Below are 19,469 nucleotides of genomic sequence, written 5' to 3'. Positions count from 1 at the left end.
AAAATGGAAATGTTTGTTGAGTGACGGGAAGACCGCCGCCGCGCTGCATGTCGGCCATACGCTTCGTTGATTTTAGCCTTATTTTCAGTGCTTATTGTACAAATACGGATTTCAAACTACCTGTACGTTGTAGTATTAAGTTTACAGTGACAGAATGAGGCTGTGGTAGAGGGGAAACCGGGTTGCTGGAGGTGTGAAAGTGAAGATTTTGTTACCCAACTTTTGCAAGTCTCCACAAGTCCTTGGATAGCCCACGAAGGCTCAACACCTGTCTTTGGAGAAAGCTGAATGTAAGTACTATCTGCCATACCAAGTATAATGTTCTAGGGTTAATCTCTGATTTTTGGCTAATATTTTCCTACAGGTACTTAGACCGTGATCCAACCCCGCTACACGGGGGGGGTCGGCTGTCCATGGCCATTTTTTAGGGGTTAAATAGGTTTAAATAGGTGCTGTGCATGTCTGTTAGGGAGTTATTTAGGTGGCTTTCAAAGTTAGGCTGGGTTAGGGTCTTTAAGTACCAGTCCAGGAGCCAGGGGCCCACTTTCCAGATATGCCTTTGGCTCTATTACATCGGATAGTAGAGGGATTATTGTACTTTCATTTTTTCATGTTAGCTAAACAAAATTAGATTTGCGAGTAACAACCAAATTTAACGCTAAATTCCTTAAGCTCAAAGAAAGGCAGTGATATTTGTGTACTGTATATTACATAATTGTATACATTTTACTGAAGATTAATTGAAAAAATGAAAAGAAACCCATTTTTCTGCTCACAGCTCATGTACCATTGAAAGTAAACATTAAGTTTAAATTATACCACTAATGGAACACTGCAAGTGTGTGTAATTCACTGGGTTGGTCAGGATCACATGATGGTTGTGATCAGCATTTTACCCTCCTGGAAGTGAGCTAAGAGCTCATATTGTCTGATTTAAGGGCAAAGCCCTGACCTTCACAAAAGCACACATCCATCCTCTTGCTCAAGGAGGAGAGTGACCACCTGCTTCGTGAATCGTTAGTGAAACTTTTTGCATCCCAAGCAAGTCCCCCCTCCCCTTTTTTTTTTTTTTTTTTTTTTTTTTTTTTTTTTTTTGCAAGGAAGAAGGAACTAAAGGCCAGGAGCCCGCAAACTGTTCCTTTTAAGAAAAAACGCAAAAACGATACAAAGAGCCAAATTCAAGATCTGTTCATTTCGAGATGCCTGGATACACTGCGTTTGAAAGACTGGAGATCATAGGAATTAGGAAATACAGACAGAGGGAGAAAGTTCGAGCCTTGACCTGTTGCATAAATGAAGGACTGGTAGTAACTGTTAACTCTTGCATTAGAGAGTTGGACAGATAAGGGATGAGAGTTTGCTGTTAGACGGGTGCTACGTGCCTGTCATAGAGGTGGAGGGATGCAGGCAGACAGTTCAGAGGAGCAGTGACTATTGAAGTAATGATAGAAGAGAGATAAAGATGCAACAGTGCGGCGAAGAGAGCCAGTAAGAGGAGGAGAGTTAATGAGACAAAAAACCTTTGACTTCCACCAGATGCTAGGCGAGAGCGTTATCAGTGAGCTGGCAAGAGAGAGAGAGAGAGTGTGTGTGTGTGTGTGTGTGTGTGTGTGTGTGTGAGAGAGAGAGAGAGAGAAAGAGAGAGAGTGTGTGTGTGTGTGTGTGAGAGAGAGAGAGAGAGAGAGAGAGAGAGAGAGAGTGTGTGTGTGTGTGTGTGTGTGTGTGTGTGTGTGTGTGTGTGTGTGTGTGAGAGAGAGAGAGGGAGAGAGAGAGACTTGCAGTCCATACCAGACCACCACAGCTTCTTGACAGAAAACTGCTGTCTAGGTATTTGTGTTGAGCTTCATTCTAACCATGGTGGTATAATATTGTGGTCTAAATATTTCGTAGGTTGTAGTTCAAGCATTTCATCATATAAGACAGTCAACAGAATGTAGGACAAAACCATATCTTTTCAGAAATAATCATCATTGCGGTGTTAGCTCACACATAAAATGCTGGAGAATAAGTGCTAGGATCTAGAGTCATTGGGTAAAATGACCATTTAAATATTTTTCATTGTTACCCAGCCAATTCTGATTATGGTATCATCTTTCCCTTCTGATACCGATACTGATATTAATCGCCTTTTGCTTGCCGATGTACAGCACTAGGTAGATATGCACGTTACTAGGGTTTGGCAGGCCTTTTGTAAACTTGATAGTGGATGGAATACAGTTTTAAAATGTCTCTACCTATTTACAGTATTTATTTCATTCCTGGATTTTACAGATTCTGAAGACAGTGATGAGGACAGTGTAACAGCTGAGGGGAGCTTGGGCAGTAGTGGTGGTCATAGTGGGTCTCAGGGTACACCAGAGGTCACACGCACCCCCCTTCTCCTCCCTCCTCCCCCTCAAGTCCCTTCTCATGGAAGTGGAGGAGGCACTCCAGCCAGTAGTTCTGGGAGCAGTCATCATACTCCCCCACCTCACCCTCTTTTGCCAAAGCAACAGCAACCCCTACCCCCTATCCCTCCTCACAGGTACTGTATATTACAGTATTTTCATATTTTTACTCTTTACTTAAAATATTTTTTATTTTAATTGTACCATATAGTAGTTTTGGTAATTAAATACATTTAGTTGTTTTTAATTTTTGGTACTGTCCTGCTGTTTGAGTAAATTGTATTGATATACTTGATAAGTTTGTGTTTGTTTGAGAGTATTGTATTGATATACAGTAAGCCCTTAATTCACGCGAGGGTTATGTTCCCAGACCCTTCGTGTATGTGGTAAATTTGCGTATACGTTCTGCCCTTGTGTGCACATAATTACGCATGTCTACTAAGTATATTACATCTGAATAGTACTGTTTATGCACTACATACACCTTATAAACTAGCATAAAGTATGAAAAACAACAAAAATGTAAGAAATTTAACACTGAAACATGACAAGCACAGGCGTAGGTGGAGACACTTCAGCAGTCTGGTGCACAAGCCCTCACTGCCTCCCATATGCTACATTCTGCCTTCTTTATTGTCCAAACAATTGACTTATTCACCCCAAACATACGGTTCCGAGCCAGTTCACAGGCGTAGGTGGAGACACTTTAGCACAGTCTGGTGCACTAGCCCTCACTGCCTCCCGTATGCTACGTTCTGCCTTCTTTATTGTAAGAACAGTTGACTCACCCCAAACACACGGTTCTGAGACAGTTCACCATGAAGTCAGTTCACCATCAAAACATGGACGATTCGCTGTCATTCTATAAATACAGTATACTTATTATTGATTTATTAATACTTTAATAATTAATTTTCAGAGGGATTTTATAACTCATATAAGTAAAAAACTAGTGTACTGTACTTGCTGAATAAACTGGTATGTAAATAAATGACGAGGAATCGTCCTGACGGAGAATTGTTGCCGACATTCCTCCCTTAAGTTTGTCCAACACTGTAACTTTCTCTGTCAGCAACATCACTTTACGAGTCCGTTTTGGTGTTTTACCACATGCATCACTAGCACTACGCTTAGGCCCCATGTTGGCAGACAAGGCAAGCTGTCACTGGAAGGCAGAAAAATAAGCCACAAATAACGATTTGCGGGTCACGCATGGTTCGACCGTCGGATTCAAATTGACTGTGTGGTGCGTGGTAGACCGACCTCCCACACACACACACACACACACACACACACACATACATACATACATACATATATGTATGCACACGGGCATCCGGTAGGCATTTTTATATTTTATTATTTATTTCTCTTGTGTATTAAAATTATTTATTTGAATACTATAATTTTATGTTTTAATTATTGTGCGAAAAATTCATGGATGACCGAAATCGCATGAAAAAAGTTCGCTTGAATTAAGGAATTACCTGTACTTGATAAGTTTGTGATTGAGAGTGGTGGAGTGAATATGAATTCTGTTATGATATTTGTGATGATTCATAACTGATGTAACTGATGCTGTTTTTGGTGAAGAGTAAGACTGCATGCACACTAAATGGAGGCTTGAACGTTTGTGTGCAGGCATTAGTTTTTGCATCACTCTTATCAAGAGAAGAAATCAAGAAACCCCACTGGATGCATGCAGACGAGGGTGAGAATGTGATCTGGTGTGGGATCAGATGCGAAGAGTTAACAGTTACCTTTTCTTGCTTGAACTGCACACTAACAGTGGCATAAAATGGATATTAACCCCTAAAATCTGCTATTATTTCAGGCAGGGTACAGTTGCCTCCACTTCTAACGAGTACAGTGGGTGGTGTGTTTGGTGAAATGTGGCACCACTGTGTTTGTTTACATCATAGTAACTTCCCTTCCGCTACAGTATCTAGTACCGACAGAAACAATATTCTATTAAGTCATACTCTGTCTGCAAATCTAAGTGTTTGCCACGTATGTATAGAGGGAGGTAGAGAGAAAAACAAATAGTAATGCCAATGGATCTCATTGTTTCCCTGACAGGAGATGACTGTGAGGCGAGGTGGAACAGAGGGGAGAGGGGACAGGTGGTGGGGGCGCATGTATCAAAACTTTGTTGTGTTTCATTTAGAAAGATGAAGGGTGTGATTATACAGATGTTCTGAGGTGATCTGGAACTCAGTATACAATAATGTGTGTTGGATGAATGTCGGAGTCTTACTGTAGTGTTCATCGTACAGTGTGATGAACAACTGTACTTCAGCATAATGATTAGAGGATGTGATGTCCGCTGTCTCGAAAGTGGTTCGCCTGAGTCTAGTGAGTGTGTGCCTCAAATGCTGTAACATTTTTGTGGCTGAACCAGGGTGGCCATAAATGATTTATGATTAAGCATGTGACAAAACGGTCATGCCACGTTGTGCATCATCCAGTCCGTTTTATTGTGAGGAAAAACAATCATTATATTCGCAAACCAAGGTATAAGTAGATGTCCTGTTGCTTGAGATTATAGTGACTTTGAGTGTTGGACAGCTGTTGGCTTACTGTGCGAAAATGATGTGCAGTCATCATACTGATGGTTGACGCGGAGGTAATGAGATACTGTTTGCATAATGACTGCATACCTTGTATTATAATAATTGAAATAATGGTGTTAGAGTGTCCAGTCCACTAATGATGTTGCTTTCCTCGAGGTGCTATTTCATTAGTCTGGATACTTGTGACACAACATCCACAAACATTGATCATCGTATATTATACTCTCTTTAAAACATTCATACAATAGTTTTCATGCAAGTATTACGCATTCAGGCCATCCTTAGCTCCAGACGCATTATACTCTTTAATCGTGCTTCTATAATCAAACACTGTTCATCCAGAGGGAGCAATATTTCCTTTGCCATGCATGTCTCTCCGTTGTCTGCCATTATAATACAAGGTTTTACTATGTGGCCACAGCTTCACAAAATGTATCGGTGGCGTAGTGCTGCTGGGAGAGTGTAAAACTGCATATCATCTACTTGTGTTTGTGCAGAAAGTCTGGCAATACACTTCACCGACTTCTTCGCACTCATGCCAAGATAGCAGCCAAAGTTGCGGCTTTGCTTACTATACTGACTGAGCATTGAACTTACTTTCACCTCCCAGCAGTCTTAATGAAGTCCTGTTTTCAAGCAATAGAAACATTAAGTAGTACAGTAAACAATACAGTTATACATGTAAAGTAAGGAGTGTTTTATGCACCGTGTCATCATACAGACTTATACAGCATAACACAGCCAAGAAACGTAAGCAACATTGGTGCACCAGCACCCGGAAGGTAAAACTCAACCACTGCGCTGAGGAAAAATACCCCCAGGTTCTGAAGCTACCCCACATCATCCAGTAGATTTACACAAGGTTATTGACAAGGCTGTAGTCTCGTTGTAGTGATGCAAAATTATAAGGAAATCAATATCAGGTCTCGTTACCCGTTATATGAGGAAGGGCAGGAATTTATAAGAGAGAGAGAGAGAGAGAGATTAACACACAAACAGACTGGTGCATTCATTGTCACTACAAATTGCTACAATACGACATTATATATATATATATATATATATATATATATATATACACACACGTAAGTAATCCCTCTAATATCCGAACGCCCAATATCCATACATCCCCACTAACTGGACATAATCGTCCTGGGATCCAATATTCCCAAAATGGTCTGAAAACCGCAAAAAATTTGAAAGAAAAAAAAAAAAAAAAAAATTCTCGCCCCTAATTTGAACTTGGCGCGCGGGGCGCGGAACAGCTTTGTTGTGGCGCGTCATTCCTCCGACGTCCAATAGAGCACCCCTGCATCCTCCCCACTTTCCGCCTGTCTCTCGCCGCAAGTGCACACTCGTCGTCATGGCTGCCCACGTGCTTGCTTTTGTGGTGGTTCCTTACCTGCTGCAGGCACTCCTGCTGCTCTCGTGCCTCTTATTAGTGTGTGTGATGATGGCCCCGCCACCTGAGAAGAGGAAGAGAGTGGTGTTGACTTTGGAGAAGAAACGGGAGATATTGGAGAAAGTAGATGCGGGGTGGTCTTCTTCCCACATCCTCCGCGAGTTCAACCTGGCCCGATCTACTTTGTTCAATATCAAGAGATCCCGAGACAAACTCATGCAGTACATGGCTGACTTCTTGTCGAGAAGCAAACGCATCGTGGAGAGGAAGGTGATGTTTACTCCCAAGTTTGCTGAAGTCGACCGCTCCACATTGATTTGGTATTGACAGCAATGTGCTGCTGGTGTGATGGTACATGGTACGGAGCTGAAGGCTGCTGCTGAGAAGTTCGCCAGGCTTCACGACGCCCTAGACTTCAAGGCATCCGAGGGTTGGCTCTTCGCGTTCAAGTTACGGCATGGCTTTACCAACCGTAAAGCTCATGGCGAAGCTTTGGACGCTAACGAGGATGGAGTTGACGAGTTTCGGCACAAGGTGAAGGGCTTGATCGACAGGGAGGGCCTCACTCTTGGTCAAGTCTACAACACTGATGAAACTGGTTTATTCTATCGCTCTTTGCCAACGAACACTAGCCGAGGAGACGGAGAAGTGTGTACCTGGCCGCAAGCTCTCCAAGCAACGGATATCTGCTTTGTGTTGTGCCAATGCTAACGGCATGCACCGGCTTAAGCCCGTTATTGTTGGCCATGCAAAGCAGCCTCGGTGTCTTCGTGGGGTGATGGATGTCCTTTCTGTTGTCTGGTACCATTCTTTGAAGGCATGGTTTACAGCCCAGATCTTCAAAGACTGGTTCCACCGTCACTTCGTCAAGGAGGTCATACATTACCAGACGAAGACGCTGGGAATCCCGCGTGACCAGGTAAAGGCCCTCCTCCTCGACAATGCACCTGCCCACCCGTGCGACAAGGACTTGGTGGCTGAGAATGTCCGGATTAGGTGCATGTTTCTGCCACCTAATACGACTGCTCTCATCCAACCAGTGGACCAAGGAGTGATCGTGGCAACAAACCGCCTATACCGAAGGAAGTTCCTGGATGAGGTGATGGTCGTTCTCGACGACGAGGACGAGTGCAGGGAGGGACGGGACACACGAGGCAAGCGGACTTTGGAAAACCTTCGCCGCTACAACATCAAGTCTGCAATCTATAACTGGGCCAGTGCATGGAAGGAAGTCCGTGTCAAAACTCTAGAAAATGGTTGGTCTCGTCTGCTTCTCGGAACGGATGTGGAGTACGATTCCCTAGGTTTTGACGTGGATGACTTCCATGCACGTCTACGTACGCATGGCGACGATGTTGATGTGGACGATGTGCGTGAGTGGTTGGATGACGACGAGGGCGATCCTGGGTATCAGACATTGTCTGATATCGAGATCGCATCTTCAGTTGCAGGTGTCAGTACCCAGCTTGAAGATTCCGACGAGGACGGCGACGATGATGTGGACTCCTCTCAGCATGACACTACTCCAGCCATCCCAAAGCTGAGCGCACTCCAGGAACACCTAGAGTTCGTTCTCGACTACCTGGAACACCCGGACTGCGACAGGGAGATGGGGCCCTTGGGACTTGTGGAGGAAGTGCGTGCTTTCAGGCAGCGCATCATCAATCGTCAGAATCATCGTTCCTTGCGTCAATAAACGATTGACAGTTTTTTCAGGCCCATGACCCCCGCTGTGCCCAGCCCTGGCTCCATTCTGTTGCCTCCCCAAGACAGGCCCTCATGCTCCGAGCCACAGCCCAGCACATCAGCCACGGTGGAGTCACGACTCGACATGAGTTTGCGTCTTATCTTCAGAGTCGTCTGCAGTGGGTACGCCATCACCACAACTCAGCGACGCACCCCTAGGTCACCTGCCAGTGGTACTCTCGGACTCTGACAGTGATTAAACAGCAAGAACTTCTCCACTAGACCACACAGGAATTTACAGTGTTGTGCAGTGAAAAAAACAGTGTGTTGTGTTAAGGATTTACAGTTGTGAGTGAAAAGACAATTTTTAAACTAAATTTAACGTAAATAGACTTGTTTGTTTTTGCTTTAGAAAACGGTTAGAAGAGTGGGAAAAGTTAAAGTGCAGAGTGCAACACTTAGTAAGTTACAATGGAGCATAAGTTAGACAAGAGTGCGCACTGTGAAGAGAACGAACTTCTGAGTGTGAATGACTAAGTTCAGTGCAAGACTTCATGAACAGTGTACTGCAAGTGCTTCAGGAAATCCTTCTTACTGTCAGAGTCCGAGAGGAGGCGGTTATTCATCGAGATGGCCATGGACTTGCTGTAAGTAGGCAGAATGTTTCAGACTGTACTTTTTTCCATACTGTACTTACCTCAAACACCTCATTTCACTCTTTAATGTCCTTTATTGGTGTGAATATGGTGTTAGGAGCTATGCATGTGCAGTAGGAAGGTGTTCTGAGTTAGGCTAGGTTAGAGTCCATAAGTACCAGTCCAGGAGCCAGGGACTTGTAAGTAACCAAAATGTTGAATATTGTATGAACCTACCTCAAAAACCTCATTTTATGCTTCTTTTGCATTTATTTCAGTCTTTTATGTGCCTTATTGGTGTGATTTGGGTCTTAAATAGGTGCTATGCATGTTCAGAGGGAGTTATGTAGGTGTTTCTCTGAGTTAGGGTCCGTAAGTACAAGTCCATGAGCTGGGGCCCAATATCCGGACAGGACCACTATCCGGACCTGCCTATGGCTCTATTACTTCGGATATTGGAGGGATTACTTATATACCATATATATATATATATATATATATATATATATATATATATATGATATACACAGGGTGTCCCTGGAGTTATGTCAAAAACTTTGAGAAATGACAGATGAGGGAATTCTAAGCAAAAAATGTTATATGAACATGTGTCCAAATCTCGACCATTATGGAGCTACAATTACTGATGACCTTATGGGCGAAAATGGTCTCCTTCATAATTCGCCCATGAGGTCATCAGTAACTGTAGCTCCATAACAGTTGGAATTTGGACACATGTTCATATAACATTTTTTCCTTAGAATTCCCTTCTCTATCATTTCCCAAAGTTTTTGACTTACCGGTAACTCTCGGGACACCCTGTATATATATATACATATATATATATATATATATATATATCTAAAAGAGAGAGAGAGAGAGAGAGAAACCTCTTTTTCTCTCTCTCTCTCTCTCCCAAATATCCTGTAAACAATGAGGCTTGTTATGCTCACACTGTCACAGGTGGGTTATATGAGGCTACCGTCACTGTAGAAGGACACCGAGGGAGACAAAGACCACCCTATCCTTCCCCAATGCTATTATATCGTATTGTAGCAACTTGTAATGACAATGAATGCACCAGTCTGTCTCTGTGTGTTAGTCTCTCTCTCTCTCTCTCTCTCTCTCTCACACACACACACACACACACACACACACACACACACACACACACACACACACACACACACACACAAACACACACACACAAAATTCCGGCCCTTCCTCTTATAATGGGTAATGAGACCTGATACTGACTTCCGTATCATATCCCATCACTACGACGAGATTAAAGCCTTATCAATAACCTTGTGTAAATCTACTGGATGGCGTGGGGTAGATTCAGAACCTGGGAGTATTTTGCGTAAAGCTCTGAGGTCGGGTTTTACCTTCCTGGTGCTGGTGCAACAATGTTGCTTATGTATACCTGGACGCTCCACCAGTACTCAACCTTTATCCTACCTTAGGTCCAGCTTATCCCTGGTTGTATTAAACCGTATAAGCCTGTATGATGACAGGGTGCATAAAACCCTCCATACTTTACATATTAAATTGCATTGTTCACTGTAATGTTTAATGTTTCTGTTGCTTGTAAACTGGATCTTATTCAGACTGCTGGGAGGTGAAAGCGTGTTCAATGCTCAGTCAGTATAGTCACCAAAACTGTGACTGGCAGCTATCTTGGCGTGTGTGCAAAGAAGTCGGTGAAGTGTATTACCAGACTTTCTGCACAAAGACACGTAGACTATACACAGTTTTACACTCTCCCAGCAGCACCACGCCACCGATATATTTTGTGAAGCCGTGGCCACATACTAAAACCTTGTATTATAATGGCAGACAATGGATAGACATGCATGGCAAAGGAATATTGCTCCCTCTGGATGAACAGTGTGTGAGTATAGACGCATGATTAAATAGTATAATGCGTCTGGAGCTATGGACGTCCTGAATGTGTAATACTTGCATGAAAACTAATGTATGAATGTTTTAATATGATGATCAATGTTTGTGGATGTCGTGTCACATCTATCCAGACTAATGAAATAGCACCTCGAAGAAAGCAACATCATTTATGGACTGGACACTTGTAACCCTGTCATGTCAATTATTATAATACAATATATGCAGTCATTATGCAAACACAGCATCTCATTACCTCCGTGTCATCCATCAGTATGATGACTGCACAACATTTTCTCTCATTAAGCCAGTAGCTGTCCAACACTCAAAGTTGCTATAATCCATTGCAACAGGACATCTACTTATACCATGGTCTTCGAGTATAATGATTGTTTTTCCTCATAATAACACTGACTTGATGATGCACAACACGACATGACCATTGTGCCACATGCCTAATCATAAATCATTTATGACCACCCTGCTTCAACCACAAAAATGTTACAGAATTTGAGTTGCACACTCACTAGACTCAGGTGAACCACATTTTGAGACAGCTGGACATCACATCCTCTAATCATTATGCTGAAGTACAGTTGTTCATCACACTGTACGATGAACACTACAGTAAGACTCCGACATTCATCCAACACACATAATTGCATACTGAGTTCCAGATCACCTCAGAACATCTGTATAATCACACCCTTCATCTTTCTAAATGAAACACAACAAAGTTTTGATACATGCGCCCCCACCACCTGTCCCCCCTCCCCTCTGTTCCACCTCGCCTCACAGTCATCTCCTGTCAGGGAAACAATGAGATCCATTGGCATTACTATTTGTTTTTCTCTCTACCTCCCTCTATACATACGTGGCAAACACTTAGATTTGCAGACAAAGTATGACTTGATAGAATATTGTTTCTGTCAATACTAGATACTGTAGTGGAAGGGAAGTTACTACGATGTAAACAAACACAGTGGTGCCACATTTCACCAAACACACCACCCACTGTACTCGTTAGAAATGGCGGTAACTGTACCTACCCCCCGTTGCATTTCGGGAGTGTGTTGGTGACTTTCACTAAGGGCAAATTGATTGTGTTCTGGCTAAAGAGGAAGAATTTGCACACCTGACAATGCAATCTGCACCCCCATAAGCTTAATGGTTATCTCACAATGGTGCGCCAAACTTCAAATTTTTTTTATAATAGTTACCCCTCGAAAACAATATAAAACATGAAAATGTTGACAACTACCCATTTTTCTTATTGAAACAGGTAATTGCAAAGTGTTTTTGTCACACCAGCCATGAAAGGCTGAGATGTGGGCACCATCCAGCCCTCTTAAGCTACCAGAAGAGGCTGGATGACTCCATCGCTGATGCCTGTCCAGGATGCAACACGTCACCCCATACTATTAAGCACATTATGAAGACTGCATTGCACACAATCACCTATCCCAACAACACAACATACACTCTTTGAGAGCTCTGTGGGAAAGCCCGGTCTCGGCCATGGCTTTCCTCAGGGACTTGGGGCTGTTTAGCCAGACTGCCTAGGGAACAACTACTACTACTGATGTATGTAGATGTGGGGAGATAACCAATGTGGGGAGTAGGCCTACAAGGCCTTGGTGGTACTTGGAGAGAAAAATTTTGACAACCAAATGCGCTTGTGGAAACCCTCCATTTTAATGGGATTTGTCTTACCAGCCATGAAAACAGGTGTGTATGTAGGTGAGGGGAGATAAAACAGGTGTGGGGAGTAGCCTGCAAGGCCACATAGTCATTCAGAACCTAACACAGATATATATAAATGTTTATAACCATCAGGGAGATCAGAATAAAGTTGAATAATGCTATAGATGCATGCATGTGAAAGGGGGAAAAAAAGAAAGCAATAATTTTACTTACGTTCCATCTGGCAGGTGTAGAATGACGGCATCCTACACCTGCCAGGTGTAGGTACGACGCGAGAAATGAACAGAGTGAGGTGTAATTACATGAAAATTAGGGAAGAAGTAGAAATAATACCTAACAGGTATGTACATTAGGCCAGAATATGAGGTGAGGCAGGTCAAACGCGGCAAAACCCCCCCAAAAAAAAACAACCAGAAAAAAAAGCAAGGATTACAAAGAAACAACAAAAAATGCAAAGAAACAAATGTCCATACATAAATGGAAGTATTTTCCTTCATATAACACGAAATATATCAAAAGAGTACAATGTGGTATTTGAAATTGTGCGTGAGAAAAAAAATCGATGCACATGGCAATAGCACATGGTCGCAGAGGACACAGGGGAGTGTGCAGAAGGTGGGGGGAAGGGGAAGGGGTGAGGTGTGAGACAGAAAATTGTGGTTTGGTGGCCGATACCTCTCGGGGGTCTGTAGGGGGTGGGAAGATAGTGAAGGACAAGGAGGGAGGGATGGGGTGGGGTTCAGGGGGGACCCAAGGATAGCAGGGCGGGAGGAGGGGCAACAGTGAGTGGGAAGGGACACAGGTGGTAGTGGGAGGAGAGATCTAGGTGCATGGAGGGGTGGGAGGGTGATGGGGGACAAGGAGGTAGTGAGGGAGTGGAGTAGAGAGTGGCACAGAGGCAGCCCAGAGGGGGGGTGTCCCCTCACCGACTGGGTTGGTCCGATCCACCCTCACGCCACCTCGGGGGTGAGCTCTCATTGGCCTGAAGCCATGTACATCATAAATGGGGCAGAGGAAGCACTCCGCAGTTATTTACAGGCCCTGCTCAGTTGGTGTGATTAGGCATTTTGGCATAAAACTCAAATCTCATCAGTTGATGCAATTAGGACTTTAGGGGTTAAGACACTTGTCACAGTTATTTCGTTCGTATCCCCTGTTTAGGATGCATCCCATGCCAAACATATTATAGAGCATTTATTGCATTTCCGTGGAAGAGGATAGGGGTGTTTGGTACGAGTTCTTTCAGGTACGCAGGAAAAACCTGTCTATTTATCTATAGTCAGGCACCATAATCCCGTTAGGGGAGGTTGTTTGAGTTCTTTGTTTACGGGGAGGAGCACTAACCCTCCGCCAACCCACGTGTTGACAGTTGAGCATACCCCTGTTTCCTCAAATAATAAGCTATAGTGATTGATGATTTCATAGCAACTTTTGCCTAACCGTCAACTAGTCAGATTCAGCAGAATTTTCAGAAATTTCAAAAGCTCCCTACAGACTTAAGGTTAATTTGGATCTAGCTCAAAAGTAGATCCTTAACGTCACAGTACAATGTAGTATGCAATTTTATCATGACGTATTAGCTCATTTAAGGCAGAGTTGGCTTTACATCACACAAACAGGTTTCATCCATTTACTGCAGATGACATTTTTTCTCTTGCTGCCCCTGGATGATCATATTCTTCAAGAGAATTTTCAAAATGGATTTGTTCAATAAATCCTTAAATAATTCCATTCATACTGGACTTAAGTAAAAACTTGTCTTGCCACGCTAAAGAGTTGAATAAAATCGTTGAATAGGTAACAGTTCTTTTCATACTTGAGCTGATTAAACGTTGTCTTGAATTCTCTTGGCTGTTTGATTAAAATGAAAATGTCATCATAGTGAAGGGGATAGTTCCACATTCCTGTTATAACAGTAGCTACAGAATATGAGGTGTCCTAAGTCTAGAAGGATGACAAGTAATTTCCATAAAAACAGGATATGGGGATTCTTTATACTTTAGCACTGACATCTTCCTTCCTATATTACCGTAATCAAGAAGTACAGTACATCCCCACAGTACGCGAGTTCCGAGTACGCGATCCCCCTTGTACGCGAGGACTTTTTTTTTTTTTTTTTTTTTTTTTTTTTTTTTTTTAAATATGCAAATTGAACTCCTTGTAAGCAACACGGGCAGCGAAGAGTGGCCCCGATCCAGGGTTACCCCAAGTACGCGACAATGCCCCCCCAAGAAGTGATAACGGTTACCTACGCTCTGCCCACCTTATGACGTCGATGCTGCGCACTCATCACTTGATGCCCATATGCGCCGCTTGGAGGGTGGTGAGAGTCCCAACAGAGGAAACACATGCACAGAGAGGGTACACTTGCTTTTCCCGTGTACTCTGAGGCTATTTTTTTTTTTGTGAGGCAGGATGTCTGCCCCCTCCTCCAGGAAGAAGTGCATCACCCATGCCATGAAGATGCAAGTCATTAGGAAGAAGGAGAGTAGGATGGGTAACACGGCCATTGGCAAGGAACTAGGCTTGGCAGAATCGTCAGTATGAACTATATGGGCTAACAGGGAGGCCATAAAGAAGACTGTGAAGACATATGGAACGGCGGCATTGTACAGGAGAAGCAGGCTGACCAACCAGGCTATAATTCTTATGGAGTGGTACCTGGCTATATTTATCCTGAGGAAGGAGAAGGAAGGAATTCCACTGAACGGTCGCTACATCAGGGACCAGGCCAAGATTTTCTACAAAGCTCCAGCTCTGAAGCTTGCTGTAATGAAACCATTAAAAGCCTCCATGGGATGGCTTTGCCGCTTTCTGAAGAGGAAGGAACTACGTCACATTCGTCTCACGGGGGAGCGTGCATCACGGGATGAAATGGCGGCCAGGGATTATCCAGCCATCCTAAAGGGGATACAGCAGGGACCAAATTTATAACATAGATGAAACAACCCTATACTACAAGGCTATACCGAAGTGTACTTACATCGGGAAGCAACAGCGCAAGGCCCGGGGCAGAAAAATTGACAAGAGCAGGATAACAATCATGTTCGCCGTGAACTTATCAGGCTCACACAAGATGCATCCTGTTGTGGTGCATACCGCAGCACACCCCAGATGTTACAAGAATCTTCGCTGCATGGATGACAGCGGGGTATACTGGTACAGGAGCTCCAATGGTTGGATGACGAGTAGCATCATTTCCAAGTGGCTGTTGCGGCATTTCATCCCTGATGCCAAGGCTAAATCCCGGGAACTTGGCATCCCCTTCAAGGTGCCTCTCATCCTTGACAGCGCCCCAAGTCATCCAACCTGGCTAGCAGACCTCAGCAAGGAATGCAAGATCGCTTTCCTCCCCCCAAGAACGATCTCTCTCTCATCCAACCGCTAGACCAGGAGTTGATTGCAACGGCCAAGCTGCTATACCACCAACGCCACTGCGATCACCTCTGCAGCAAGACCGACAGCAGTGAGGAACTGCAGGCAATTCTTGACTTGAACACAGTTGGGAGTGATGTCATGGATGCCGAGGATGGTTTGGACTCACCACCTGCTTCACCTGCACAACCAACTTCAATTCCTGAGACGACTATTATGGCTTTTTGGCGGTCATTCAACCTCAAGGATGCCATCATTCTCTTGTTGTCCTCTTGGGCAGATGTAACCACTGCAACAATTAACCATGCTTGGCACCTCCTCGTACCGCACCTGTGTGAAATCGCACCGGGAAGGGGCTTTCAGTCCCTGGCCGCTGCCGAGGCAGCCACTCTCGCAAGTGGACAAGCTGTGTCCAGGTTTCAGGCTGTCTCGCTGGTGGAGATCAGGGGTTTACATTCGGCAGCAGCAGAGCAGGATCCCCAGGAAATCGTGCAGCGAGTGGACGAGGCCAATGCAGAGCAAGAGATCACAGCAGAAAAGCCAGTGATGGAGAGTGAAGATTTGTCCATGATGGAGATCAGCCAGGTACTGTATGCCCTTGATAAATTCAAGGAAGAATTCAAGGACTTCAAACACTCTTAGTTGCGAGAGGAGGTGGTGATGTCTTCACTGGACAAAACCTTACACTACTACACTGACAAGCACAACCAGGGAGTAAACAGATGGAAGCAAATACTCATCACCCGCTACTGATACCTTCGGCTTAAACAAGATGAGGAATCACTCCCTTCAACATCAGAAGACCCATATCCCGAGGAGGATCAAGAGTTTGATTCGATGTCTGAGGTGTCAGAAATAGACTTTGAAGGGTTTATGAACGAAGTGAGTGAATTAGGTAGTGAAAATGTCAAAAGTGCAGGTGAACAAAGTGGTGATGAAGGTGGTGTGTCGGGTGGTGTGTTGGGTGATGCAGGATATGCACGCTAGGTGCCTCATCCTGCCGCGGATCCTCTTCATACCTCCATCACGCCTGTTGTCCTCCTGGGTAAAGGTGAGCAGCCATATTCTTGTTGGTTTAGTTAAGCCATATCCTTGTTGATTTACCTTGTAAAGCCATAATCTTGTTGGTTTACACTATCTTAGGTAATATGTCTTAGTTTTCCTGTATAGTACAATACTTAGGTCTGAAAGGCATCTCAAGGGTTGCCCATGAAGGGGGGTGCTGCCCATACATAATTTTTCCCATAAGTTTATGTATTCACAGTACACGAATTCCTAGTACGCGACGTCCTCTGCTGCCCATATAGACGCGTACTAGGGGGATGTACTGTATTTAATTTTCATTCATCATCCAATCCTATGTTGCCCCATGAGGAGCATAGGAGCCCAGGGCTAGGCAAGTTGGTCCTGACATTTAAGATGAGAGTGACCAGCCTCACTCATCCCTGAGTGGCATTATGTGAGCAATAAAACCCAACCATCCGTTGGATATAAACCTTCACTAGCTCAATCTGATTGGAGTGCCGTAATTACCCACTAAACCACCAGGCACCAAAATTTGGTTATATGGTTACCACCCAGCATAGTAAATGGTTTCTTGGTGTACAGGAAACCATTTGACTTGTCATTCAATGTAGAGTCACTCACAGGCAGATGGAAGAGGAAAGAATGAAGGAAAGACAGAAGAGGGAGCATTAAGTCACCCATAGGCAGAAGGATGAGGAAAGAATGAAGGAAAGAAGGGGATAATATAGCAGAAATCATTTTCTTTGCTACTAAATCCTGCATGTTGTTGTATATATATCATACTGTAGTTTATTCTTGCTCTTTTGATTTTTGTTTTCTTTGTAACTAGATGTTTTTTAAACTGGAGGAGTTACCAGTATATATAGCCTTCACTGACAACTCCAAAGTCTTTCCAAAGTTGAAAAATATTGTCATGAGGTAGCAAGAATAAGCACAAAAAATATGTCATTGTGCAGAAGAGATTAAGAATATGGGACACTTATCTGATTTATGTCTGCACCATTGTTCAGAATAATTATTATGATTTGTTGCATGGTACTATTTTCAATAATTGTCAAACTATACAGTGAAACGTTGATATAACGTACTTCAGGAGACTGGAATTCACTTTTATCAGAATTGAGGAACTACCAGACTAAATTCTTATATATCGGAAAAAGTCCAATAAAGCCAGAAGGAGTCTGGACTGCCTAACCACTTATGCTATGTCCACCACAACAGGGTAAATAAAAGACATGTTTATCAGTGTACAGTACAGTATTATTATATATATTATACTATTTGATTAATGTAGCAAATGTTTAATACAGAACAGTGTTGCAATGATAGTTAAAAAAAGTTTCAAAACCATTGGTATGATCTTGACTAATGTTTGATATGTTGGAAAAAAGTCCAGGTTAGCAGAGGGAAGTCCGGATGCTGCTTTTTTTTTTGGAATTTTGCTTTTTTTGGAATGGCTTGGGCCCCAATTAGTCCATTATAGTTAGGTTTTACTGTATCTGTTAAATAGTTATGCTTGCAGATGTATATCTTTTTAAAAATCCAAAAGATAACATGATAACATATTTACTGTGAGTGGATAAAGTTTGCCAGAGACTCTTACATTTACCCACTTTCAGTAGGGGACATTCAAATGTGCTTGCCTGCATTTGCACTCACTGGCATTCATTATGGGTGGGACCTTTATCTTGGTGATGAAAACAGCTGTCAGTTTTCTACATTCATATTTCTCACTGAACATTTAATATAAAAATATGCTTTAAGAGAATAATGCATTACAGGTATTGTATGTGTATTTATTTAACTTAAAATATCTTCTTTATGGTTTAGTCTCAGTAATGGTGGTGAGGACGAGCGGAGAAGACGAGAAATGACTGAGATAACAGATCTCATGCGCAACATTACCCCATGTGAGTGTTATGTGAAAGTGTTCTTTTAGTAGCTGCTTCTTGTTAGTACAGAGTGTGCCATTGCTGCCTGGATACATTATTGACAAATAATTAATCTCATTTTGATGTATTATTATCTGTCTATCCATCAATCTATTGCCAGATGCTTTAATCCCATAAGGGGTGGCCACAAACAAATCATCTCCATGTCACCCTGTCCCCCACCATTTCTCTGCCCTGCTCCCAGCTCACATCCCCCTCTCGCATATACCTCTCTACTCCATCCCTCCATCTCATCCTTGGCCTCTCCCTCCCCCTCCCCCCCTCCACCTCACTCTCACACATTCTCCTCATCAGTCTCTGATTCTCCATCCTCTCCACATGACCAAACCATCTCAGTGTATTTCTCCTAACTCTTCCTATCACATCCACATACACACCACAATGATCCTTCACATCCTCATTTGTCCATCTGTCTCTCCATGTGACTCCACATATTCCTCTCAAATAACTCATTTCCACTGCCCTCACTCTTGACTTCTGTTCCTCCAACAAGGTCCAAGCTTCACTTCCGTACATTAGAGTTGGTATCACAATACTGTCATGTAGTAACTTTTTCACTCTCATTCTAACTTCCCTGTTTCTTATCACTGCTTTCAAGGAACCAGCAACCTTTCTTCCTTCTTGTATCCTTTCAAGCACTTCACCCTCCAAACTTCCATCTTTACTCATCACACTATCCAAGTACGTAAACACACTTACATTTTCCTTTTCTTCTTCATCCAACCTCACTGTATTATTATTATTATCATAAATATACTCATATATTCTATGAGTGCTGATAACCGTATTTCCTGGTGTATAGTGCGCTCCGCTTCAAAACTCACACC

The 19,469-nt window shown here is 43.2% G+C and overlaps 1 protein-coding gene across 1 annotated transcript in view; it reads left to right on the top strand.

Moving 5' to 3' along the window:
* DIP2 (disco-interacting protein 2) overlaps positions 1-19,469 on the top strand; it is a 611,941-nt gene that overhangs the window by 407,181 nt on the left and 185,291 nt on the right. The window contains exons 6-7 of the mRNA XM_080266752.1: positions 2,272-2,524; positions 18,521-18,600. Coding sequence (XP_080122878.1) covers positions 2,272-2,524; positions 18,521-18,600 — 333 coding nt within the window. The remainder of the gene's footprint in view (positions 1-2,271; positions 2,525-18,520; positions 18,601-19,469) is intronic.

This window comes from Coenobita brevimanus, chromosome 22 (assembly GCF_032717465.1).
Source record: "Coenobita brevimanus isolate Jiangsu-jjx chromosome 22, ASM3271746v2, whole genome shotgun sequence".
NCBI classification, from domain to species: Eukaryota; Metazoa; Arthropoda; class Malacostraca; order Decapoda; family Coenobitidae; genus Coenobita; species Coenobita brevimanus.
Note: the sequence above shows the minus strand (reverse complement) of the source record. Positions and strands in the feature narration are given on the sequence as shown.